At 49.1% G+C, this 19,681-nt stretch overlaps 1 protein-coding gene across 3 annotated transcripts in view; it reads right to left on the bottom strand.

Annotated features, from left to right (window-relative positions):
* Ptprn2 (protein tyrosine phosphatase, receptor type N2) overlaps nucleotides 1–19,681 on the bottom strand; it is a 744,317-nt gene that overhangs the window by 110,566 nt on the left and 614,070 nt on the right. For all 3 annotated transcript variants that reach the window (XM_087552435.1, XM_087552436.1, NM_031600.2), the window contains 1 exon segment: nucleotides 10,302–10,514. In XM_087552435.1, the coding sequence (XP_087408561.1) occupies nucleotides 10,302–10,514 (213 nt within the window).

Below are 19,681 nucleotides of genomic sequence, written 5' to 3'. Positions count from 1 at the left end.
CTTTGAGGGGGGAAAATGACAGCAATCTCTAACTATACTGAAAAATAAAAATAACAGACTTCCGGCTATCTCTGCAGATTTCTACTCCCTTACAGTGCATGTGACAGTCGCCCTGTGCCCATACAGGTTAAGTATAAACTTTTCTAATGGACCTGCTATGCTGCGTCACAAGTCACATTGCATTCTTCAAGCACCATGGTGTCCTGTATTTTTCAGAGAGTCACCTTTACTTTATAATGTAACTATGATAATTAAGTCACTGTATGTATGGACACATAAAACCTCACATCCAGACCTTTAATTTTGCTGATTGTAATACTTTATATGTTAAAACAAATCTTGTGGGCTCAGAATGTAGTTCAGTTGACAGAGTGCTTGCTTGTAAAGGGTCCTGGTTATTTTTTGTTTGTGTGTGTATGTGTGTGTGTGTGTGTGTGTGTGTGTGTATGTGTATGTGTATATATATGTGTGTATGTATGTATGTATGTATGTATGTACGTATGTATGCATGTATGTGTGTGTATGTATGTCTTGTCAACTTGAGATACAAGCTAGATTTTTCCAGGGAGAGAAAACTTCAGTTGAGAAAATGCCTTCACCAGATTGGCCTGTAAAAAAGTCTGTAGGTCATTTCTTTGATTTAGGATTGATTCTGGGAGGCCCCAGCCTATTGTGTAAGGTGCTATCCCTGGGTCCTGGGTTGAAAAGAAAGCTGGCCTAGCAAGAAAAGGAGCAAGCCAGTAACCAGTGTCCCTCCATGGCTGCTGCTTTAGCCATGGCTTCCAGGTTCCTGCTCGAGTTTCTGCCCTGGCTTCCCTTCCTAATAAACTGTGATGTTGAAGTGTAAGCTAAATAAACCCTTTTCTTCCCCGTAAGCTACTTTCAGTGACCGGTGTTTTACCACAGCAATAAACTAAGAGTAAACGAGGGCACTAAACATAGACAAAACCGTGGTTTCAATTTCCAGAACTACATATCAGTCATCATGGTGCATGCATGAAAGACAGCACGTTTGGGAGGTAGAGACAGGAGGAGCAGAGTTGAAGGTGAGCCTGGGCCACATAACATTGTCCCCACAGAAGAAAATCTTTAAAGACGGCTGGCTCTTTTGTGTTTGTATAAACGACCCACCACACTTTCTTCTTGATTGCCAGTAATTTTCCTAAGCAGAAACTGAACACTTGGGGCATCAGAGTAAAAGTAGGATTATCTGGGAATGAAGGAAGAAAAGAAGGGAGGGGGAAGGGAGGGAAAGAGACAGAGACAGGGAGAGGGAGAGACAGAGAGACACACACAGAGTGAGAGAGAGGGAGAGAGAAAGGTGGAGAGAGAGAGACAGAGAGACAGAGATGGAGAGAGACAGAGACAGAGACAGAGAGAGGGAGAGACAGAGAGACACACACAGAGTGAGAGAGAGAGAGAGGGAGAGAGGGGGAGAGAGAGAGAGATGGAGAGAGACAGAGACAGAGGGAGGAGAGGGAGGGAGCAGAATGACGAATACTGCTACAGGGCTCTCACTGTGAACATATGGAGTCACTCCCAGACCTACACCGGGGAAGGCTCACAGGATTCTCCTAGTAGGGAGCATTGTGCACCCTGCCCTCTGCCTTTCTCAAACTTCGGCCTTGAGCCCTGAAAAGACACCTTTCCTGAGGCCCTCATTTCTCCTGGGACAATGCCAGGCTCCTGTTTGCCCAAAGCCCTCCTACACCTGGCCTGGCTACCCTGAGCTGCTTTGGCACCTTCAGAGTCAATTGCTTCTACCAGGCACACGCGACATTGGAGTCCTTCGCAAATGCACTGGTGCGACCTTCCTAAGAAATCAAGTGTAGCAAGTCCTGGCCAGCTTGGAGCACTCTGCTCTTAGAAGTCTTGTGGTCTCATTCCAAACTTCGCAATTCCCAGGCCCTGAGGTCTTCCGGGTCTCCTGAGGTGTTCACACCTCCGGGGCAACCCAATGTATCCAGGGGCTTAGGACAGAACTCAGTGAGGTGACCACCCTGGGGATGGAGAGAGGAACAGGGGAATAAAGGGTTCCAGTCCCAAGGGAGGTCCCAGAGATCCAGAGCCTGACAGGAGCCTGTCAGTGGCCCTCGCAGCATCAAGGAGTGTCCTCTGCACAATTAATTCACCCCCAGTCCTTCCTGATCTGACTGTGCAATTGCTCTCCTCAAAAGCTCTCCTTCCTGTCCCTGGGCTTCACCATGCCCCTTACCCTGACGGTGCAGATCTGCTGAGAGCTTCCTGAAGAGCAGCACTACCCATGGGTGACATCATCACACACTGGAGCATGTTGTCCCCTGCCTCTGCCCACGGTCTGCTGTGCAGCTGCTGTGGTCACCCTAGAAACCCAGACCCCACAGATATTTCTTCACTCCTACCCCGAGGTACTTTGCTTTAGAGAGTTGTTGCCAGCTTAGCTGAATATGGAAGAGTCTCTTGCCCTGCCTTGGAGGCTGCTCTGCCCTGGAGGGAGTCCAGCTGTGCTGTATGGGTCTGTCTGCTTCTGCACTGATGCACACAGTTCACCCCCATTCTCTTTTCCTGCTTCCACCTCCTATGGCCCTCCTTGACCTGTGCCATCTCCGCGCTTTCCTTTTAAGCCCCAGCTGAGCTCACATCTACGTTCCTGTCTACTCGGCTTCTTCCCCAGAGAACTGACAGCTGCTGTTGGCAGTGGGACTCTCCTCGCTTTTATTTCCTACCCAGGCACTCTCACATTGGTGTGACCTTGCCAGGCATTGAAGGATATATCTCTATAGATTCTTAAGGCTGGCCAGCACTCAGCACTATCTAAAAGCCCTCGACTCAGGACTCAAACGCACATCTTAGCCTCTCAAGTTTCCCACAGAAACTCGCCCCTTCTCTGTGGAGGGTCTGTGTGCTGGGTCTTCCCTCTTTCCCTTCGTATGTGTTTTCTTTGGAGACTGTACTTCTGAGACACTCTCTGAATCTAGATCCAAGGCCAAATAAACCCCACCTATGGGAAAACAGGTGACAAAGTAGAGACGTGTGTCAGGAGTCCACACAACTCGTAGGTGCATCACGTATCAGGACATACTTCACAAAGCCCCAAATCATCTCTGGCTTATTCGTTCAAATAATGAGAAAGAAATTTACAAGATGAAAAATGGAGAAAGGGTTCAACAAGACAGAGGGAAGAATTCCATTCAGCATGAAGGAGACACAGAACATTGTTCTTTGCCTCTGGTCACACCACAGATTGCCTTACTCACATTCCTGCATGACTGGTGTCCGTCTTCCCATGACCCCGTCCATTGGTAAGCTGGCCACAGGAGACCCGTCTGCCAGAAAGCTACTGTTATGTTAGCATCGTACCATGCTACACCTAGATGCTTGCTGTGCCTGACATCTCATCTCCAAATGGTCATAAACCAAGAGGTGAGGGGTGTCCCAATTTCCTGTCTTCTGTAGGTTCTACCATGGGAGGATCTTGGTGATAGGGTGAGCGTGTCATGAACACAGGTGCCCAGTGAGTGCTGTGGTCAGAGTGTGTGCCCAGCCTAGAACCTGTTGCCCTAACATGGTCCACGAGTGGGTATCACTGGGGATACAGGGTAAGTCATGGGGCACCTGGTGTCAACTTTGCTCTCCTGTCAAACAGGGAGGCAAGGACCTCACCTCTTCAAATGATCCTTGTGGCTGTCCTTTACAGAGCTGGCTGAAGGAACAGAATTGGAGAATGTGGAGAGGGAACCCCAGAAAGGCCTCCCCGTGTGGGTGGAGGCCACCTGAGCAGCTTCCAGTTTTGCTAGAGGTAGTTTTTTTTTTAATTCTAGCAGTAAAATTAATAAGATAAGTTAGAAGCCTACCCATGCTTCTGAGAGGACTCATATTTCCCAGAGATGCTACTCACCCGCCCTCTCCTATCCAGAGAGCAGAAAGAAGCCCGGAAGAGCCACCTCTGGTAGAGGGGCTGAATTAATCCTTTTACTCCTCTCTGTCCCTCACATAAAGCTTCTCTAGGAACTGTGATTTAAGAAATATCCAGGTCTGTTAATAAACCACCCAAGGCAAAATCAAATGGGACCGCATTAACAAAAAGAAACCATCAGCTCAGGCCTCAGGACCCTCGTGAACCATTGGCTCCAGTCCCTCTGACTTCTACATGTCTCGCTAAGTGGCTCACTGTTTCAAAGGCCAGCTGACTACGAGGAGGGCCCTGTGGTCTAGGATGGTCGGCACGCTGCACTTTGCGTGTGTGTTCCTCTGGTCATCCTCCAGGTTTTGTTGTTCTCTGAGGATCTGTCTCAGTTCAGGATCTGAGCCTCGAAGAAGTATCCCCTGCCCAGGCACCTCTGTAGGACAGGCAAGAAGTCGCTGATTGGGGAACTGCATGCTTGGAAGTTCATGGCTTGTGGGGGGAATGAACTCCAAATAGCTTCCCTCTGGAAAAATGTGCAGGTCTGAGCGCTCAAAAGCACTCTGATCACTGCAGCTCAGCCTATAGGAAATGGACACCTGCCTCACACAGGGGAGGGACACATGCCTCACACAGGGGAGGGACACATGCCTCACACAGGGGAGGGACACATGCCTCACACAGGGGAGGGACACATGCCTCACACAGGGGAGGGACACATGCCTCACACAGGGGAGGGACACATGCCTCACACAGGGGAGGGACACATGCCTCACACAGGGGAGGGACACATGCCTCACACAGGGGAGGGACACGTGCTTCAGACAGGGAATCACACATTGAGGACTTACAGGCAACTTTCCCTTTGGCACGATTCCTTGGACGGTCACATTCCAACCTCAAGACACACGCAATTTGGTACCAATTAAAGAATCACCTAGCATCTGCTTAATTTATAGCACCGCCCAGCAATGCTTCAGGACATCATAGGCCCAGGGGAAGCAGGAAGAGACCCCCTTGGAAGTGTTGACTGCCCTTGCACAGGGGAAGGTGTTAAGAATTCTGCCTGTACTCTGTAATGTTTGCAAAGATAAAATAGAAACACTCCAATTCTCCTGGCTGACTGTTCAGTAAGCAAAATTGCCCCTGACGACATTACATGTTAGGGTGTCTGTCTAATTTTGAAGCAAAAGAGATTTTGCTTCTGGGATTTTTGTACAAAGAAATTATTTCAACCTAAAAATTTACTCATAATGCCGGGACGGCTATCCCAAAACACATAGCCAAGTCCAGTGGAAAAGGCTTTCCTGAGACCTGTGGTGGGGTCAAGTGCGTCCAGGAGGAATTCGGTGTTTCTGACTTAATTAGAAGGCATCCAATTCTTTCCCCATTTCATGACTAGTGATTACACCAATGACGGGAGACTGAAGTCACCTCAACAAAGAAGGGTCTATTAATTCATAGGGGAATGAACCAATGTATAACCTGTCCTCTTCTCCAGAATCCATGCCCTCAGCAGAGGTGAGCAGGCCCCTCAGCACAAGTGCACAGAGCATCCTCAAAGTGCAGCGATCACAAGGCTCTGTCATTACATTAATAATCATTGGCTAATGGAAGCCATGGCAACCAGGAGGCACATTTAGTGAGTCCATGTCAGGGCAGGCCCATAGGCTGACACACCCTCTCCTCTGGGTTTGGCTCCAAAAGGCCTTCCAAGTACACAAGGAAACCTGCTATGGGTATTGTGAAATAAACCATCAAAAGAGAAGTTGCTGAACATTCTGTAGGAGTCTCTGCCCCCTGTGTCAGGGAGGGAGAGTGGGCCAGCAGAATACTAAACTCACTGCTCAGAGATGATCAAAGCCAAAAAAAAAAAAAAAAAAAAAAAAAAAGGGATGCAGAATTCAAAGGGACTGAGAGAGAAAAGGGGAGAATGCCTTCTAATCATATAATCGCCTCCCACAGAACTAGGACACCTGCATGAGTGAGAGGCAAGAGGTACTCTGGCACTGACCATCCTGGTTTTGTGCCATTCAATGAGTGGGCACACAGACCTATGTGTTCATACAGGCATGTAAGCACGTACGCGTGCACATACATAGTGTACGAAGGTAATTTTGGGGAAAAAAACAGTAAATAAAGTTGGTTTTGCTTTTTTGGGTGATTGGGGGGGCATAAGAGCATGAAGGACAGATGTAAGCCAAGCATGTTTTATACATTTAGGGGAAAACAACACATTGAAGCCATGAGGAAAGCTCTGTCGAAGCTCACGGTGACCTGCGAACATGTATTTTAGCTGTCAGCACCCAAAATTTAAAAGCATGAACACATCAAGCTTCGCTGTATTATCTGACGTGGCTAATACCTTGGAGCAAGATCAAAAGCAAGAACCTGACAAGGAGATTTTGTTTTCAGGAAGAGAGAGAGAGAGAGAGAGAGAGAGAGAGAGAGAGAGAGAGAGAGAGAGAGAGAGAGCTCAGAAGTTGAGAGAACTCCCTGCTCTTTCAGATAGCCAGAATTTGTTTCCCAGCATCTATACTGAGTGAGTGGCTCACAACCACCAACGGCTCTGGCTCCTAGGCATCTAATAGCCTCTTCTGGCCTCTGTGGGCTCCAACACACATGTGTGATTCATTCTCTCTCTCTCTCTCTCTCTCTCTCTCTCATAGCCTCTTCTGGCCTCTGTGGGCTCCAACACACATGTGTGATTCTCTCTCTCTCTCTCTCTCTCTCTCTCTCTCTCTCTCTCTCTCTCTCTCTCCCTCTCTCCCCTCAACCTCTCCCTCCTCCCCCTCTCTCTCCCCCTCTCTTTCTCTCTCTTCTTCCCCCTCTTTCCCCCCTCTCTTTTTCTTTCCCTTTCTCTCCCTCCTCCTTCTCCCTCCCTCCCCCTCTTACCTCTTCCTTCCTCCCTCTCTCCTCCCTCCCTTCCTCTCTTTTTTTCTCTCTCTCTCCCTCCCTATCTTGCTTGCCCACGGGGAGAGCAATATATACGTACACATAAATGAGAAGAAAAAGTGAACATGTTTAGAAACATTTGCAAGTCTAATAATACTCCAGACTGTTTTGAGGCCATTTCAAGATGCTCATTCATAACCCATGGCGTATGATTATGCGCATGGGTGGAGGTGGTGGAGTTCACAGCCTGCCCACCTATACTACAGAAGGTGCTACATAAAAGGCCAAGCACAGGAGGGGTCTCCCAGCTCCTGTTGAGAAGGTCCTCCCACCACACTGACCCTGGTGCTGTCTAACAGGAAGATTCTCTTTTGGGGCTTTGAGGAGAAAGGGAAGTAACAGCCTGAGGCTGTGTGTGCAGCCCACAGCATCGTATCTCTAGGCCTCCCTCCCCTTTCTTCACAGTCAGAATACCTGTACTCTGTGCTGTGTTCTCACCACACAAGCATTTAGCTCTTTCACTTCCAAGGTAACATTGCATTCTGTTAGTGACCACACTTAGTGTTCTGCCATCTACCAACACCCCTGGGTAACTTTCAACCCTTACAGCATAACCGTTTCCCCCTTTATAAACTTAAGATAATGAACTATTTTTTCTATCATGTCCCCACGAAATAAAACACAGTGGCAGAGTGTTCAACTGCCCCTGTGATCACTGAAGAAAAGTGTGAAAAACTCTAATCACAGTTTCAATGACAGAATAAGCAAATATGGAAGCATAAATTATATATTACATATTATGTCTATATTCATATATATATATATATTTACACGAATTGGAAATTAAATCTATGGTAGGCAAAAGGTGCCACTGAGGTACACCCTCACACACAAAAGACTTAGTAGTAGACACATTTATTCACGAAGACCCCCGTAAAATTTATAGTTGCAAGCTTATAGGGTATTTTTTTATTACATTTATTTACTGAGTGGTCAAGCCATATGGTGTGTGAGTAGGTCAGAGGATAACTTGTGAGACTCGTTTTCACCTTCTACTATGCGGGTTCTTGGAAAAGGGTACTTTTACTAGCTAAGCCATCTCACGGGCTTCTCAGCTTTTGGTTTTTGGGGTATTTTTTAGGAAAATTTTAAAACATGAAGGTGGTTTCAATGACAACAGTGAAAAATCCAAAGACATAAGGCCCCACTGATGGATATGGCGCTTCTTATTTCCAGAGGAACCTTGAGTAACCACAGCTGTGAGCCCTCAACGCACCCAGCCAAACCCGAAGCTGACAGTCACGTGATCCCCATGTGCTGAGGGCTGCCCTGCTGAAAACAAGCCAGAGTAGCAAGACTGCCCTACACATGGTACGCCCAAGGACCCTGCTGGCTGGATGACAGCAGACCCCATCTTATCAGGATCACTGCTAGAATGACACTTGTCAGCGACCTCAGAAATAAGCCCAACAGAAAATGCTCCCCAAATCATTTCACTTCCAACTTTTTCTAGATCATATTTTTGAAGGAAAAGTTTTCCCTCCCCATCTTTTCTTCTTGTTTTTTTTTTTTTTATTAATCTGGATTGAACAAAAGTACACATTTCATTTATTGTCGGGATTACAGATTCTTATTAAACAAACCAGAGCTCATTATAAAATCAATATCAACTTAACCACCATGCCCCCAGGAGGAACACAAAAAGGTCACTCTAAGAAATTCAAACAGTTTTCTTGCTGCAAGGACATGATTTTAATCACAGATACTATTAATTAGAGCTGTCACCGGGAAGAGGGTTTTTTCCCCCCTTTTTGTTTTTAATTATCACAAATTCAGTCATAAGTATGCGTTTTCTACCTACAATCTTATAAAAATTAGTCATTTCTGCATGCGAGTCCAACCTTTTATTCTATCAATATTTTATATTTAAATTTCAAAGTATATCAAAGGATGCCATGCTTTCTGGAAACCTCTGTCCTTATGATCTCTGTCTCTCACACACAGAACTGAAGAGTGTGAAGTGTGATTATTTATGCTCTGACACTGGCTTGGCCCTGAGGACCTGGCGTCCTGTATTGACGGTCTTGCTCAATAGAATTTCTGGGTAAATTCTTACTAGTTTATGTGACATTTTTTTTTCAGGCTGTTTCTTCAAACGTGTTTTTTTTTTCCCTTTGGCTTTGAAGCAAAGCTATGTGCCATGTGTCTGAAATACCATCTTCAGTGCATTTGAAGTTGCCATTTCTTTATAAGAAAAAGATCATCCTGACCAGGCTTGTGACCCCCCCTTCAGAAAACCAGAGGTTTTTCTCCATTCGGTGATGATGATAAGAATTTTGAAATGGGACCAAAAGCTGCCTCCTCATCTCTTTTAAGCAAAGGGGCTTTATAAATTCTTCTCAACTCGCCATATGTGGCAGATGGAGAACAGCCACAGAGCAAGGGGCAGCCAGCTCAGACTAGTTGAGGGTGACTACTGGACAGTCACCATATTTCCTGAGAGAGCCAGGGAGCTCACTGAAGTAACTTTGACAACAGAGTAGACAGCATTTGCTTTATAGACTGTGTGATGTGAATTACTGACAAGACATTATACAGCACAGACATGTGATTAGAAAAGACAAAAGATTCAATAAGTTGGAGAGAATCTTAAACTGCATATTGATTAAAATTTTAAACATAGCAATCAAGGAAGTAATTTTATAACCCTCAATAGATTAATAAATTTAGAGTTAAATGGTATTTTATATTTTAAAAAGTTGGATTCCCTGACTTCTATTCTATATATTTTGAGCTTGCATTGCAGCTGAGTAGAGCTACAGTTTCATTATAGAAAGCCATTAATTAAGAAACAAATACTACGAAACTTCCAAAACCTGTGGGGTGTTGATTATGCCTCTTGTGTTTGGACTCTGCGGTTCATATGTCTCCAGGCTTCTGGTCTACTTCCAGGCCATGTTGGGTGCCTTTCTGTGTTTCTAGCACACAGCTACCACTGCTGACTCATGAAGACATACGCACTCCACGTTCCCTCTCTCAGCATTAGGTTTCTTTCATTTTACCCAAATAATAGCAGAGGGCAGCAACAGATCAGGTCAGAAGATCCCTTCCTAGAAGACCCTATAGAAGTTGATGATGTAATAGCCATCTTCAAACATCTACACAGCCGGTCCATCTCACGACTGTGGCGCACTTCGTTAATGGTGGCCAGACCAAGATAACAGATAATGCACGATTCGTGTATTGTGCTTTTTCCACACTTCTAATTAGCAACCCACTTTTCACAGCTCACCTAAGACTACCCAAGAAAGGTGTAAGGTTAATATGGAGTCATAAAACTGTGGTTGCAAGGTATTTACATGAATGCTAATGAGAGGTTTCAAACTGTTGTCACCAAAGAGCCTGCACTGTGACCTCAAGAGACCATAGAACAGGTGGGAGGGGGACAGACTGCCCCACCACAGCCCCTCCCAAATCGAGTTTGGCAAACCCAAGGGGAAAACTTTGAGAAGTTGGATTTTACCTGGTAGGCTTCGGTGGCATCTGCGCTGGGGTCAGCTCCTAGTCCAGACAATTTCTCCTTCAGCTTGTAGTGTGAGTTGTGGCGGAGGCAGTAGGCTAGGCTGGAAGCCAGGAGAACGGCCAGGATGCAGGCGATGGAGAGGAAGGTAAGCACAATGAACTTGGTTGAGTCCTCTTGCTCTTCTGGATGGGGTAGGAGCTTGAGCTTTCCTTTCTGCAGGAGGAGGAGGTTGGGGGAAGAAGAGGTTACTACTCAAAGAACTGCAGAAGACCATGCCCTCCTCCATGTACAACTCCATACTTAGCACCAACAGGATGGGGAAGGGAGTTGTACAGAGACGCACATTGCAAAGGAAGTTCCAATGCCACAACGCCTCCAGGCAGCATTTCTACTAAGCAGAGGGCAAGAGTAACTCCAAATGGTGGTTGCTTTTCAAGCTTAATAATGCAAAGTAGTTAGTACCTAATTTGCTGCTTTAAGTAAAACAAGGTGTACATCCTTTCTAATCAGATACAGACTTTGTCCAGAGCATATAACACAGTACATGTTTGGCAGGAGGTGGGTAAAATGTTAACAGAACTAAATAGTCCCCAGTCTCAATAGAATGCACCTGGCCGGGACATGGCTTCTTGCTCTAGAATACGTTCTGTGGGCTAATACAACCAGTTCTAACTACTCTCTATAGGCACAGACTCCAATGACCGGCACCTGAGTATTGTTCCTTCAAAAGGGACAAGGTCTTGGAGAACAGGCGATTGGGAAAGTTCACTTCTCATCTTGGGGGAGTAGGTGAGAAAATCCTTTCAGTCACTCAAATCCAGGGCAGATAGCCAGACAGCGCCCCCCTCATTAGCTTCATTAGGAGGTGTATTAGCAACAATTAAACACGCCACAGGAAAATGGAAGGGCCGCAGGCAAATCGCCCACGACTCCTGGCCAGCAACCCCCACAATTACTCGGGAAATGAATGGAAGAGCACGCCCCTGCCTCCGTCCTGGTTGCTACAAGAGGAGAACAATTAGCAAACTCCTTTCCGCCACCTAATTTCGCGTGGTAACAAAATGGATTTTTCCCCATGAATGCCTGGCCGGCCTATTCATTATCTCTCTTCTATTAGTAATTTTCTGCTCCGCTTTCAGCCTTCCAACTCTTCGTTTCCTCCAGTCTCTGAGTGTACACAGTGTCTCTTATGTCAGGCCGGGCCCATTTTTATCTTGTAATCATAAAGGCCACCAAAGCAATTATCGCTAGTCTTGACTGGAAAAGCTGGTCATTAATTAGCCTGCTTTTGCCTTCGGTGCGCGGATTAGCGGGCGCGGGGACCGAGTTAATGGAAACGCGGGTTAAATGAGAAAAGACGCCGGGATTTCCTGCCTGGATGCGCGGCTTGGTTCTGCTTGGCTCTGGACCCAGGAGGTTCCTGGGCTTCAGTAATGGATGGAGGAGAGGAAGGGGAGGGCTCCAAGGCCTGGCAGAGGGGACCTTTGGGCGGGGAGCAGGAGACCCGGAGCAGGGACGTGGACGCCTTTCCCAGGCCTGAGTGGGCGGCGCCCGGTGGCCCGAGCACAGAGGGCCCTGCACGTGCAAAAGGGAAGGCTGCGGAACCCTTACTCCTCCTAGCTTCCCCCCGGGTTCCCTCCCCTTTTCACTCCTGCCTCCCCCCCCCCCCCACGAGCTTCTAGAAAGAAGTCACACCAGAGTCTCCCGCCCCTTCCCCCAAGTCAAAGAAGTCCCCATCCCAGTTTCCAAGCTACCCTTCTTTGCCCCAGCACCGGCAGGAGTCCAAACCACACAAATAACCCTTTCGGCCAGGGTCTCGGTGGCCCACAAGGCTGTTCTCGCTTGACGGGCAGCTGGCAATAGTTTGCACAAGAACAAACCCTTTCCCTTAAGTTCCCGACCAGAGAGCCTCCGCATCCTTCGCAAAACAGAGCGGTTCACTCCCCAGGGTTCAGGGACGCCAGGGCGGGAGCTGGCCGCACTCTACCGGATCAATGGCTGCTTTCCCGCCGCCCTGACTGTCTTGCCTCTTCTCAGCAGACCACGACAAAGGCAGTGGTGGTATGGCAGTGCATTTTACCCAGCCCCTGAACTGCCGGAGGGTCCCTGAGCCAAGGCCCAGCATAGGCGTTGGGCGGACCTGCGCACCACGTGGCGCTGGAACTAGGACCTCCCTAACCTAGCTTCAGGCGTTAAACTCCTGGGCTTCAGGTTCTCAGATAGCTCTAAGTTACCAGTCACGCTGGGCCATGGTGTGTGACAGCCCATCAGCACACTCTGCACTAGGCCCGCGGTTCCACGGAGCTGAAAGAACCATAGGGCTGGGGACACCAAGCTACCAGTGGCCCCGGAGTACTAACTCTGCCAGATTGACAGCACTGTCAGGTGACAGACACTGGGCACTGTGGAGCCAAAGGAAGAGGCAGATGAACCTAGAAGTAAACCTAGCCCAAGCCTGCGGGGCCGCCTGCTGGGCAACCAGACCCAGTTAAAAGCCCAGGACTGCACTGGAAGAAGAGTAGAGGGTGTCCCAGCTTCGTCCTTTGTCGGATTTATTTTAAACCAGTTGGGTGCTAGGATTTACTCAGAGACCGATCCAAATTGTCATGGCAAGAGCAAAGACTTCATCCTCACAGGGCTCCTGTGGGAGAACTGAGGAGAGCAGGGCCAACTCCACAAGAGTCACATCAGATTACCCTAGGCTCCACCCATCTCTGCTTCCCTGCATGGTCCTGAGGAGTGGCTGGTGCCCTGGATCAGTGCCAGTTGTACTCCTGCCCCAGAACCCCATCAGATTGGAGGCTCCCACATGGACCTACAGGGAAGGAGTCATGAAGGCACGCAGATTTGAAGCTATGGGCTTCAGGGCCTGAGTGGGAGGGCCCCCTGGGAGATTGGCAAAGTGGAGGTTGAAGGCAGTGACGTCTGACAGAAGAGGGTAAGGTAGATGCTGGACCTAGGGACCCCCCTTCGAGTCAATGTATATCTAATATTAAGGTGTGAATTTCAGCTGACTTTTGTCTTATCAAATCTGAAAATTATCTCTTAGGGGCTCTCTGCCTGACAGTAGCACCAAAATGCCCTGCAGTGGAGGGCTGAAATAGGGGGTGGGGTAGGGAGAGAGAAGTGCTAGCAGTGGGTCAGGCTGTAAGGATCCTGGGGGAAAAATAAAATTTCTAGAAATTCTTGTTTTAATGTCAGTTGAGCACCCTCATCTAGGTATCGTGACTGAGTTAACATAACCTTACATCTCCTTTCTTTTTGTGGAGCTAAAAAAGCAAATTTAAAAATGCTTGTTAACCAGGAGCTTCAGTGGGAGAAGTGAATCTGCTGGAAGCTAAAAAGTGAGTTTGCACCTGTGCTGACCCAGGTGCGGCTGGAGTGTGCCCCAGTCCCGCTCAGAATGGTGACTTCCCAAGGGTGAGCAGCACCGTGTAGACCACAGGCGGCTTTCCTGGGCCTACCCGGAAGACAGCCTGGACTAGTCACAGACATCTTATCAGTCTTGACTTGAAATTGAAAGAAAAAATGATGTTTAAATATTTATAACTTTGACATTTACAGTCAGATGTCTTTTAAAAGCAGAACACCTTCTGCACAGTGGAAGCTCTTTCTGAAAGTTTGGAGCAGCCTCTGAGGAGGGTGGTGGAGAGAAAGATTCTCAGAAGGAGGTGGTTAGGGGTGCTGGGGGGCGGGGTGGGGGTTGGGGAGCTGTGCATCCAGAAAGCGGGAGGCACACTCACAGGCACTACTATCACATTCTCAGCAGACTTAAAAAAAAAAAAGTAGGAATAGGACAGGCTTTAAAAAATAATCAGGAATAAGCAGGTCCAGGCTGCGCCAGCCCAGAGGTGGCTAACCTTGAGCATTTCTTGCTGTCACCTCTACCTGCAGCTCCTCAAATTTAGAATAGGCAGGAGTGCAGAAGCTTCGAGGCAAGGTCAGTGTGGGAGTAGGGAAGTCGACTTGTAGAGCTGCTCTTAGACCAGATCCTGGTGGGGCTCAGCATCCCCACCTCTGCCTGCAGGGTGCACGGGGCTTCCAGTGACAAGTCTTCTGAGCCATCCTTGACAGATACCCTTATGACTTTTTAAAACTGTGTGTGGTAAGCTGAGGGGTGTAGGATTCTATGCCTAAAGTTAATTGTGAGAACTAAGCCACAGCTATACAGAACTTAATGGTGAACCTTTGTAGGCATGCTAAGATAAAATGTAACATAACCAATTCCCAAGAGCCAGACATCTAAGCCTCTGACTTGCAGTTTAAAATCTGCTTGCACAAAAGAAAAAAAGTTATGAGCATAAGCGTTCAACTTCATGGATACTGAGTTTCTCTTGTTGACTCATTGTACTATTTCTGTGGAATTTGATTTGCAACCTAGCTTCAGTCTATTTTAGTGACCTGCCACACACACTTTAGTTTGGGAAAGTCCTTACTTAAGATGAGGGACATGCCCCCTCCCTTTCTTTTGGGGACACATGTTATTATGACTGCAAACCGTGCCCCCTCCCACCGTTCTCCTCGAAACAGAAATTAGTCTCAGAGAATATGAGTTACTGTGATAAGTTTGTCTTTGACTGGCTAGATGAACATCTTAGAGAACTATTTGGAAATTTCTTTTTAAATTTACTAAGATATATTTATTAAAATATAGTTACTATCACTGTAAAACTAATCATGGTTTTTAGCAAAACATTTTTTCAAGCCTGGACAAGTGACCAAACTTAAAAATGGGGAGGGGGAGAAGGGTGTCTTGAAATATTTTAAGAGTATTTCTTAAAGCTGTTAACTGAACTATTTTTAATTTGGAATTTGCCACAGAATTCTAATAAATGAGAGAAGTCAGGCGGAAATAATCATGTATTAATTCTCTGCATTACAAAATCTTTTCAGAAGCTATTATCAGAGCAAGAGGCATTGCGGTCTGAATTCAGGGTGGGAGAAGGCCTTTGTGCGGCTGAAAGCTATTGTTCCTCTCTACAGATGAAATTGTACTTGCAAATCTGCCATTCAAATAGCCACAAAAAAAAAAAGCTTATATGGACAGAAGAATCTCCCAAGAAATAATTACTTTTAAACATAAACTTTAATGGAAATAAGTTATGCTGTTTTTTTTAAAGATAGGCTGTTTGTTGAAGAATTTCAGGCATACACATAAGTGAATATACAAAAGATAATAACTTATTTGCTATCTTGAAGCACTCCTAAAGTAGTTGTTCTAGAAAAAACGCTCTGTTTTAAGATAAGGGAAGATTTATGATATTGATGTTGAAAAGGAGGAGAGAGTTCTGTGAACTCGCTTGTTAACCACAAGTTGTCCAGGGTGGAATTCCGAGCCAGCTAAGCTAGTGGAGAACGGGCTAAATGGATCTGTCCAGAGAGGAAACCAGCCCCCTTGCATTTTTCTGATCCACTGGCTCCGTTTTCTTTACACCAGAACTCAAAACTAGGCAGCGGGTACCCTCAGAGCACTCGCAGGCCAGCGTTTTGGCCCGATTCATCCCTGAGGCCCCTGAGGTCAGGAGTTCTCTAGGGTGATGTCCTGCTATTGGAGTGGGATATTTGGCCATACTGTCCAAACCAGTCCTGTACTAGCCCCAACCCCAAGAATCAACTACTTCAAGACTGAGATATCTTTTTTAGCTTCACCCGCTTTCAGGCCAGAAAGGCCTTGGCTTTGCCCAGCTGGTCAGGACCGGGTTGTGGAAAGAGAGTCAAGCGCGGGTCTAGGAAGCTGGATGGAGGTAGTCACAAGTCCCCTCCCCCACACTGGGAGGCTGACCCTCACAGGTCTCGGCTTTCTCAACCCTGTTTCCCCGTCCCTTCCCCCTCACTAATTCCCAAGATCTCTGTAGAGGTCGTGGAGATCAGACCATGGCGCAGGACACAAAAGGTCGAGGGTTCCTGGGAGCCTTCGGTATTCACAGCCCCGAGAGGGTCCAAGCTAGGACAAAGCCGCAGCCCAGCCTCCCCGGCCACAAAGCGCGCCGTCCGGAGCCTTTAATGTCTCCAACGACGCCTCTACCCACTCTAAAATACCAAAAGCGTCGCAGCACTCCCATAGCCGACCAGCACTCCCCAACTGGGCCACGTTGCTCTTTGGGAGCCGAGTCGGGCATCTAGGCTGGGGGCGGGTGGGAATTTCCTCCTCCTTTCCCCGCTTCCTCACATTTGCTTGATCCTTAAAATCTGTCCATCTTGGCTTGGTGAAAACCATTTGGACCACTAATCCCTTTACTCCAGATCTGGAAGGCTCTCGGTTTCCAGCAGGAACGCGCGGTGCCTAAGAAAGCCCGAGGTCTGCTGACTTCGATGGACTACGGAAGAACCGGGCAGAAACTGAGTGGGATAGGACCAAGGCAGGCAGAGGCACCGTGAGGCTCGACAGGTGGACTGCAGCACACAGCGAGTTCTACAACGTTCAGGGCCCTGGCAATCCTTATACTGACCCATCTTTAAAGCAGTCCATCCTGGAGCGTCGCGGTGCAACGAAGACGCAAAGGGACTTCGGCTTTAAGAGTCAATGCTGCTGATTTAGGGGGCTACCCAGATGTTTGGGGGAGCAGCTTTTTTAACCGCAAATCAGGCGGGTTTTAGGAACCAAACCATTAGTCAGAAATGAAATAAATAAGCTCTTGTTCAAACAGCTCTGAGTCAGAAGTTTTTCTGGCGAGTACGCGACCGCCCCACCTGGCAGGGGGTCTCTGTAGATAGGGGGACGTGAGCAAACGCAGGTCCCCTTTGGGGTAAGGGAGGTAGAAGCTCAAAGGTGATCCTTAGAGAGGCTGGGACTGGGGGGCTGTCAAAGGACTCCACACTCTTGGGCCGCCCCCACCTGCTTCTCTGAACGCTCCGCCCCGGCCCACTTGGTCCTCTTAACTCACTTCCAGCTGGGACGCTCGAATGGCACAGAAGCACAGCCCGAGACCCCAGAAAGGAGAGAGTAAAGAAATCTCCAAAATGTTGTTTGAGAAAAACGTCCCCAGACCAGTCCCCTTTATGCTAGCTGCTCATCCTGTCCTTCATCCACGATCCCTCTTTCCTCGTCATACCGTACGTATCTCCTCTCATCCCATCCTCGAGGCCGTTTTCTCCAAGTTCTGAATTTCTCAGAGATCCAGTCTTATGACAAGCCGAGAGAAGCACTCCAGAGAAGTCCTACAGACCACCACCTCATTCTCCCATGGGGAAGTCTCCTCGAGACGTGGGTCCAGGACATCTGTCTCTCCCTTCTAATCTGTGCGCTCAGAAAGAACTGCCATCGTGGGCACTCCGCCTCAGACCCACCTGGAGATAATTCCAAAGGCGGGTCTTTCCTGTTGACCGACTCTTTGACATATGTCTTGTGCAGTTACCCCCTGAACTGGGCAAGACGCCCAGGTCCTGTATCTGGGGCCCTCAAGCAACACCCTCAACCCTTGGAAGGTTCTATTCTGCGCCCGGCCAGCACCGCGCTTGGTGATGCCCTGGGGGTATCCACTCTTGATCCCTTCTGCCCCACCCCACTCTTGTCTCCTCTGCCAGGGTCCACCCGACCACCCCTCTCAGTGCCACGACAGGGTTGGCCGTCCCTGGTTACCTGCAGCTGGGAGGACACTGGGTGCCCAAGAGAGCAGGAGGTGGGGGTGTGCGTCCGGCTAAGCCGCTTTGGGGCGCAGCGGCCGCTGGCGACAACGCCATCATCGCAACCAACCGCTTCCCTGCATTGGAGCCACTGACGAGCGGGGCCATTCTGCTGCTTCTGACCACAAACTTCTCAGGAGGCGGGTGGAAACAAAGGTGCCGCGCGTCCCAGCAGCGGCGGCGCCTTAGCTTTCGCTCGGAGCCAGAGGGTGCAGGCAGTTCTGCGAGGCCTGTCGGCGCGGCCCAGCGTGCTCCGCCCCAACCCAGCCCCCTGGCTAGGCGCACCGGGTCCCGACGCTGCGTGGGCGGGTGCAGGGCCGGGCTCGGGACGGTCCCCGCAAGGCGGCCGGCCGCGCGCGCAGCTCCAACCGGCGACGGCGCCGCGCCCCGCCTTATATCCGGCCCCGCGCGCACCCGGCCGGCGACGGCGGCGCGGCTCGCGGCCCAGCCACCGGTTGCTATAGCGATGTCGTCCCCCCCCCCCCCACATGTTGCTGACAGCAATTGGCTAAGGGGCCGCGGCTCTCCATACACCCTCATCCGCCCAAGACTATGAATGGACATAAGCTTTGTCAGTCATTGGTACCGCGCCGGAGCCAGGGCCTTCACCGGTTCTTTCTTTCAGTCTTTTCTTTCATTCGCGAGTTGCACTTCATTCTGGCCAAGTTCAGAGTAGCGCTAGGGTGAGGGAATGAGGCCTCAGCTAGAAAATTCGCCCCTAATGGCCCTACTGTGACCTTTGCTCATGGTAGGATAAGTGTTTGGTAGAAACTCTCCAAGTGAAATAAAAATTACGGCAAACCCAGCCCTTTCTCCCCTTTCCAAACAGAAGCATGTTAATTACTTAAGGGACCGCCCCCCACATACACTGTACCCCCGTTTTTAAGACCCAGATGCTTATAGGGAGCAGTCTGTTGAAAGCAAGTGCTAATGAGTCTTTGCCACCATTCGGTCCAGGCCAATTGCCGGGCTGCTAGCCCAATATGTTGGACTGAGCAGCAGTGAAAAGCATTTCTTTCTTCATCCTTTAAGCTCTTGTCCTTACCCTAGACGACCGCCCCCCCCCCGGGGTGGGGGAGAACCTGTGTGTAGGATTCAGGACTACCTTTCTAGTCGGTGAAGCCTATACCCAATTACTTGACCTGAGCGCAGACCTGAGGCGGGACTTCGAGTGGGTTTGCGTTAGCCAAGAGGTCTCTTAGAGGCCTCCTCTGGGTTCCGACTCTATGCAAGAGGCTTCAGGACTCTTCCCACAATCTTCCTCCCCAACCCTTTTCTGCCCTCGGGGCGCGGCCACAGGTTGGACACCCTGGTGCGCTGCGCCCCAACAGAGCGGCCAGGAGCCTAAGAGCGAAACCCAACATCTGTGCGTACAATACGCTCTTCAAGGCCCACAGCTGCAGGAACAAGGGGAAGAAAGGAAAGTGTGGGGGAGCAGATTCTGTCATACGCAGATGACAGTCTGCGGAGGGCTCTTTCTCAGGAAACCCCGACGCACCCCCACCCCCATCCCTTCTCCTGCCGCCTTCCCATTGTTCCCGGCACTTGGGACAGCTGGAGACGAAGGCTTGCACCATCGACAACCCCCCCCCCCAACTCCCACCCCGCCGCTGCACACCGGGAGGCCGCAGAACCAACTCCTGGGCCCTCGCACAAACTCCGCAGCCCCCACTACAGGCCAAGGCGGGAAAGGCTGGTACCGCCTTGCCTTTTCATCCACCTGGGCAAAGCCCCAGGCCTGCCTAATGCAAGGGGCT

This window comes from Rattus norvegicus, chromosome 6 (genome assembly GCF_021556685.1).
Source record: "Rattus norvegicus strain SHRSP/BbbUtx chromosome 6, alternate assembly SHRSP_T2T, whole genome shotgun sequence".
Taxonomy (NCBI): Eukaryota; Metazoa; Chordata; class Mammalia; order Rodentia; family Muridae; genus Rattus; species Rattus norvegicus.
Note: the sequence above shows the minus strand (reverse complement) of the source record. Positions and strands in the feature narration are given on the sequence as shown.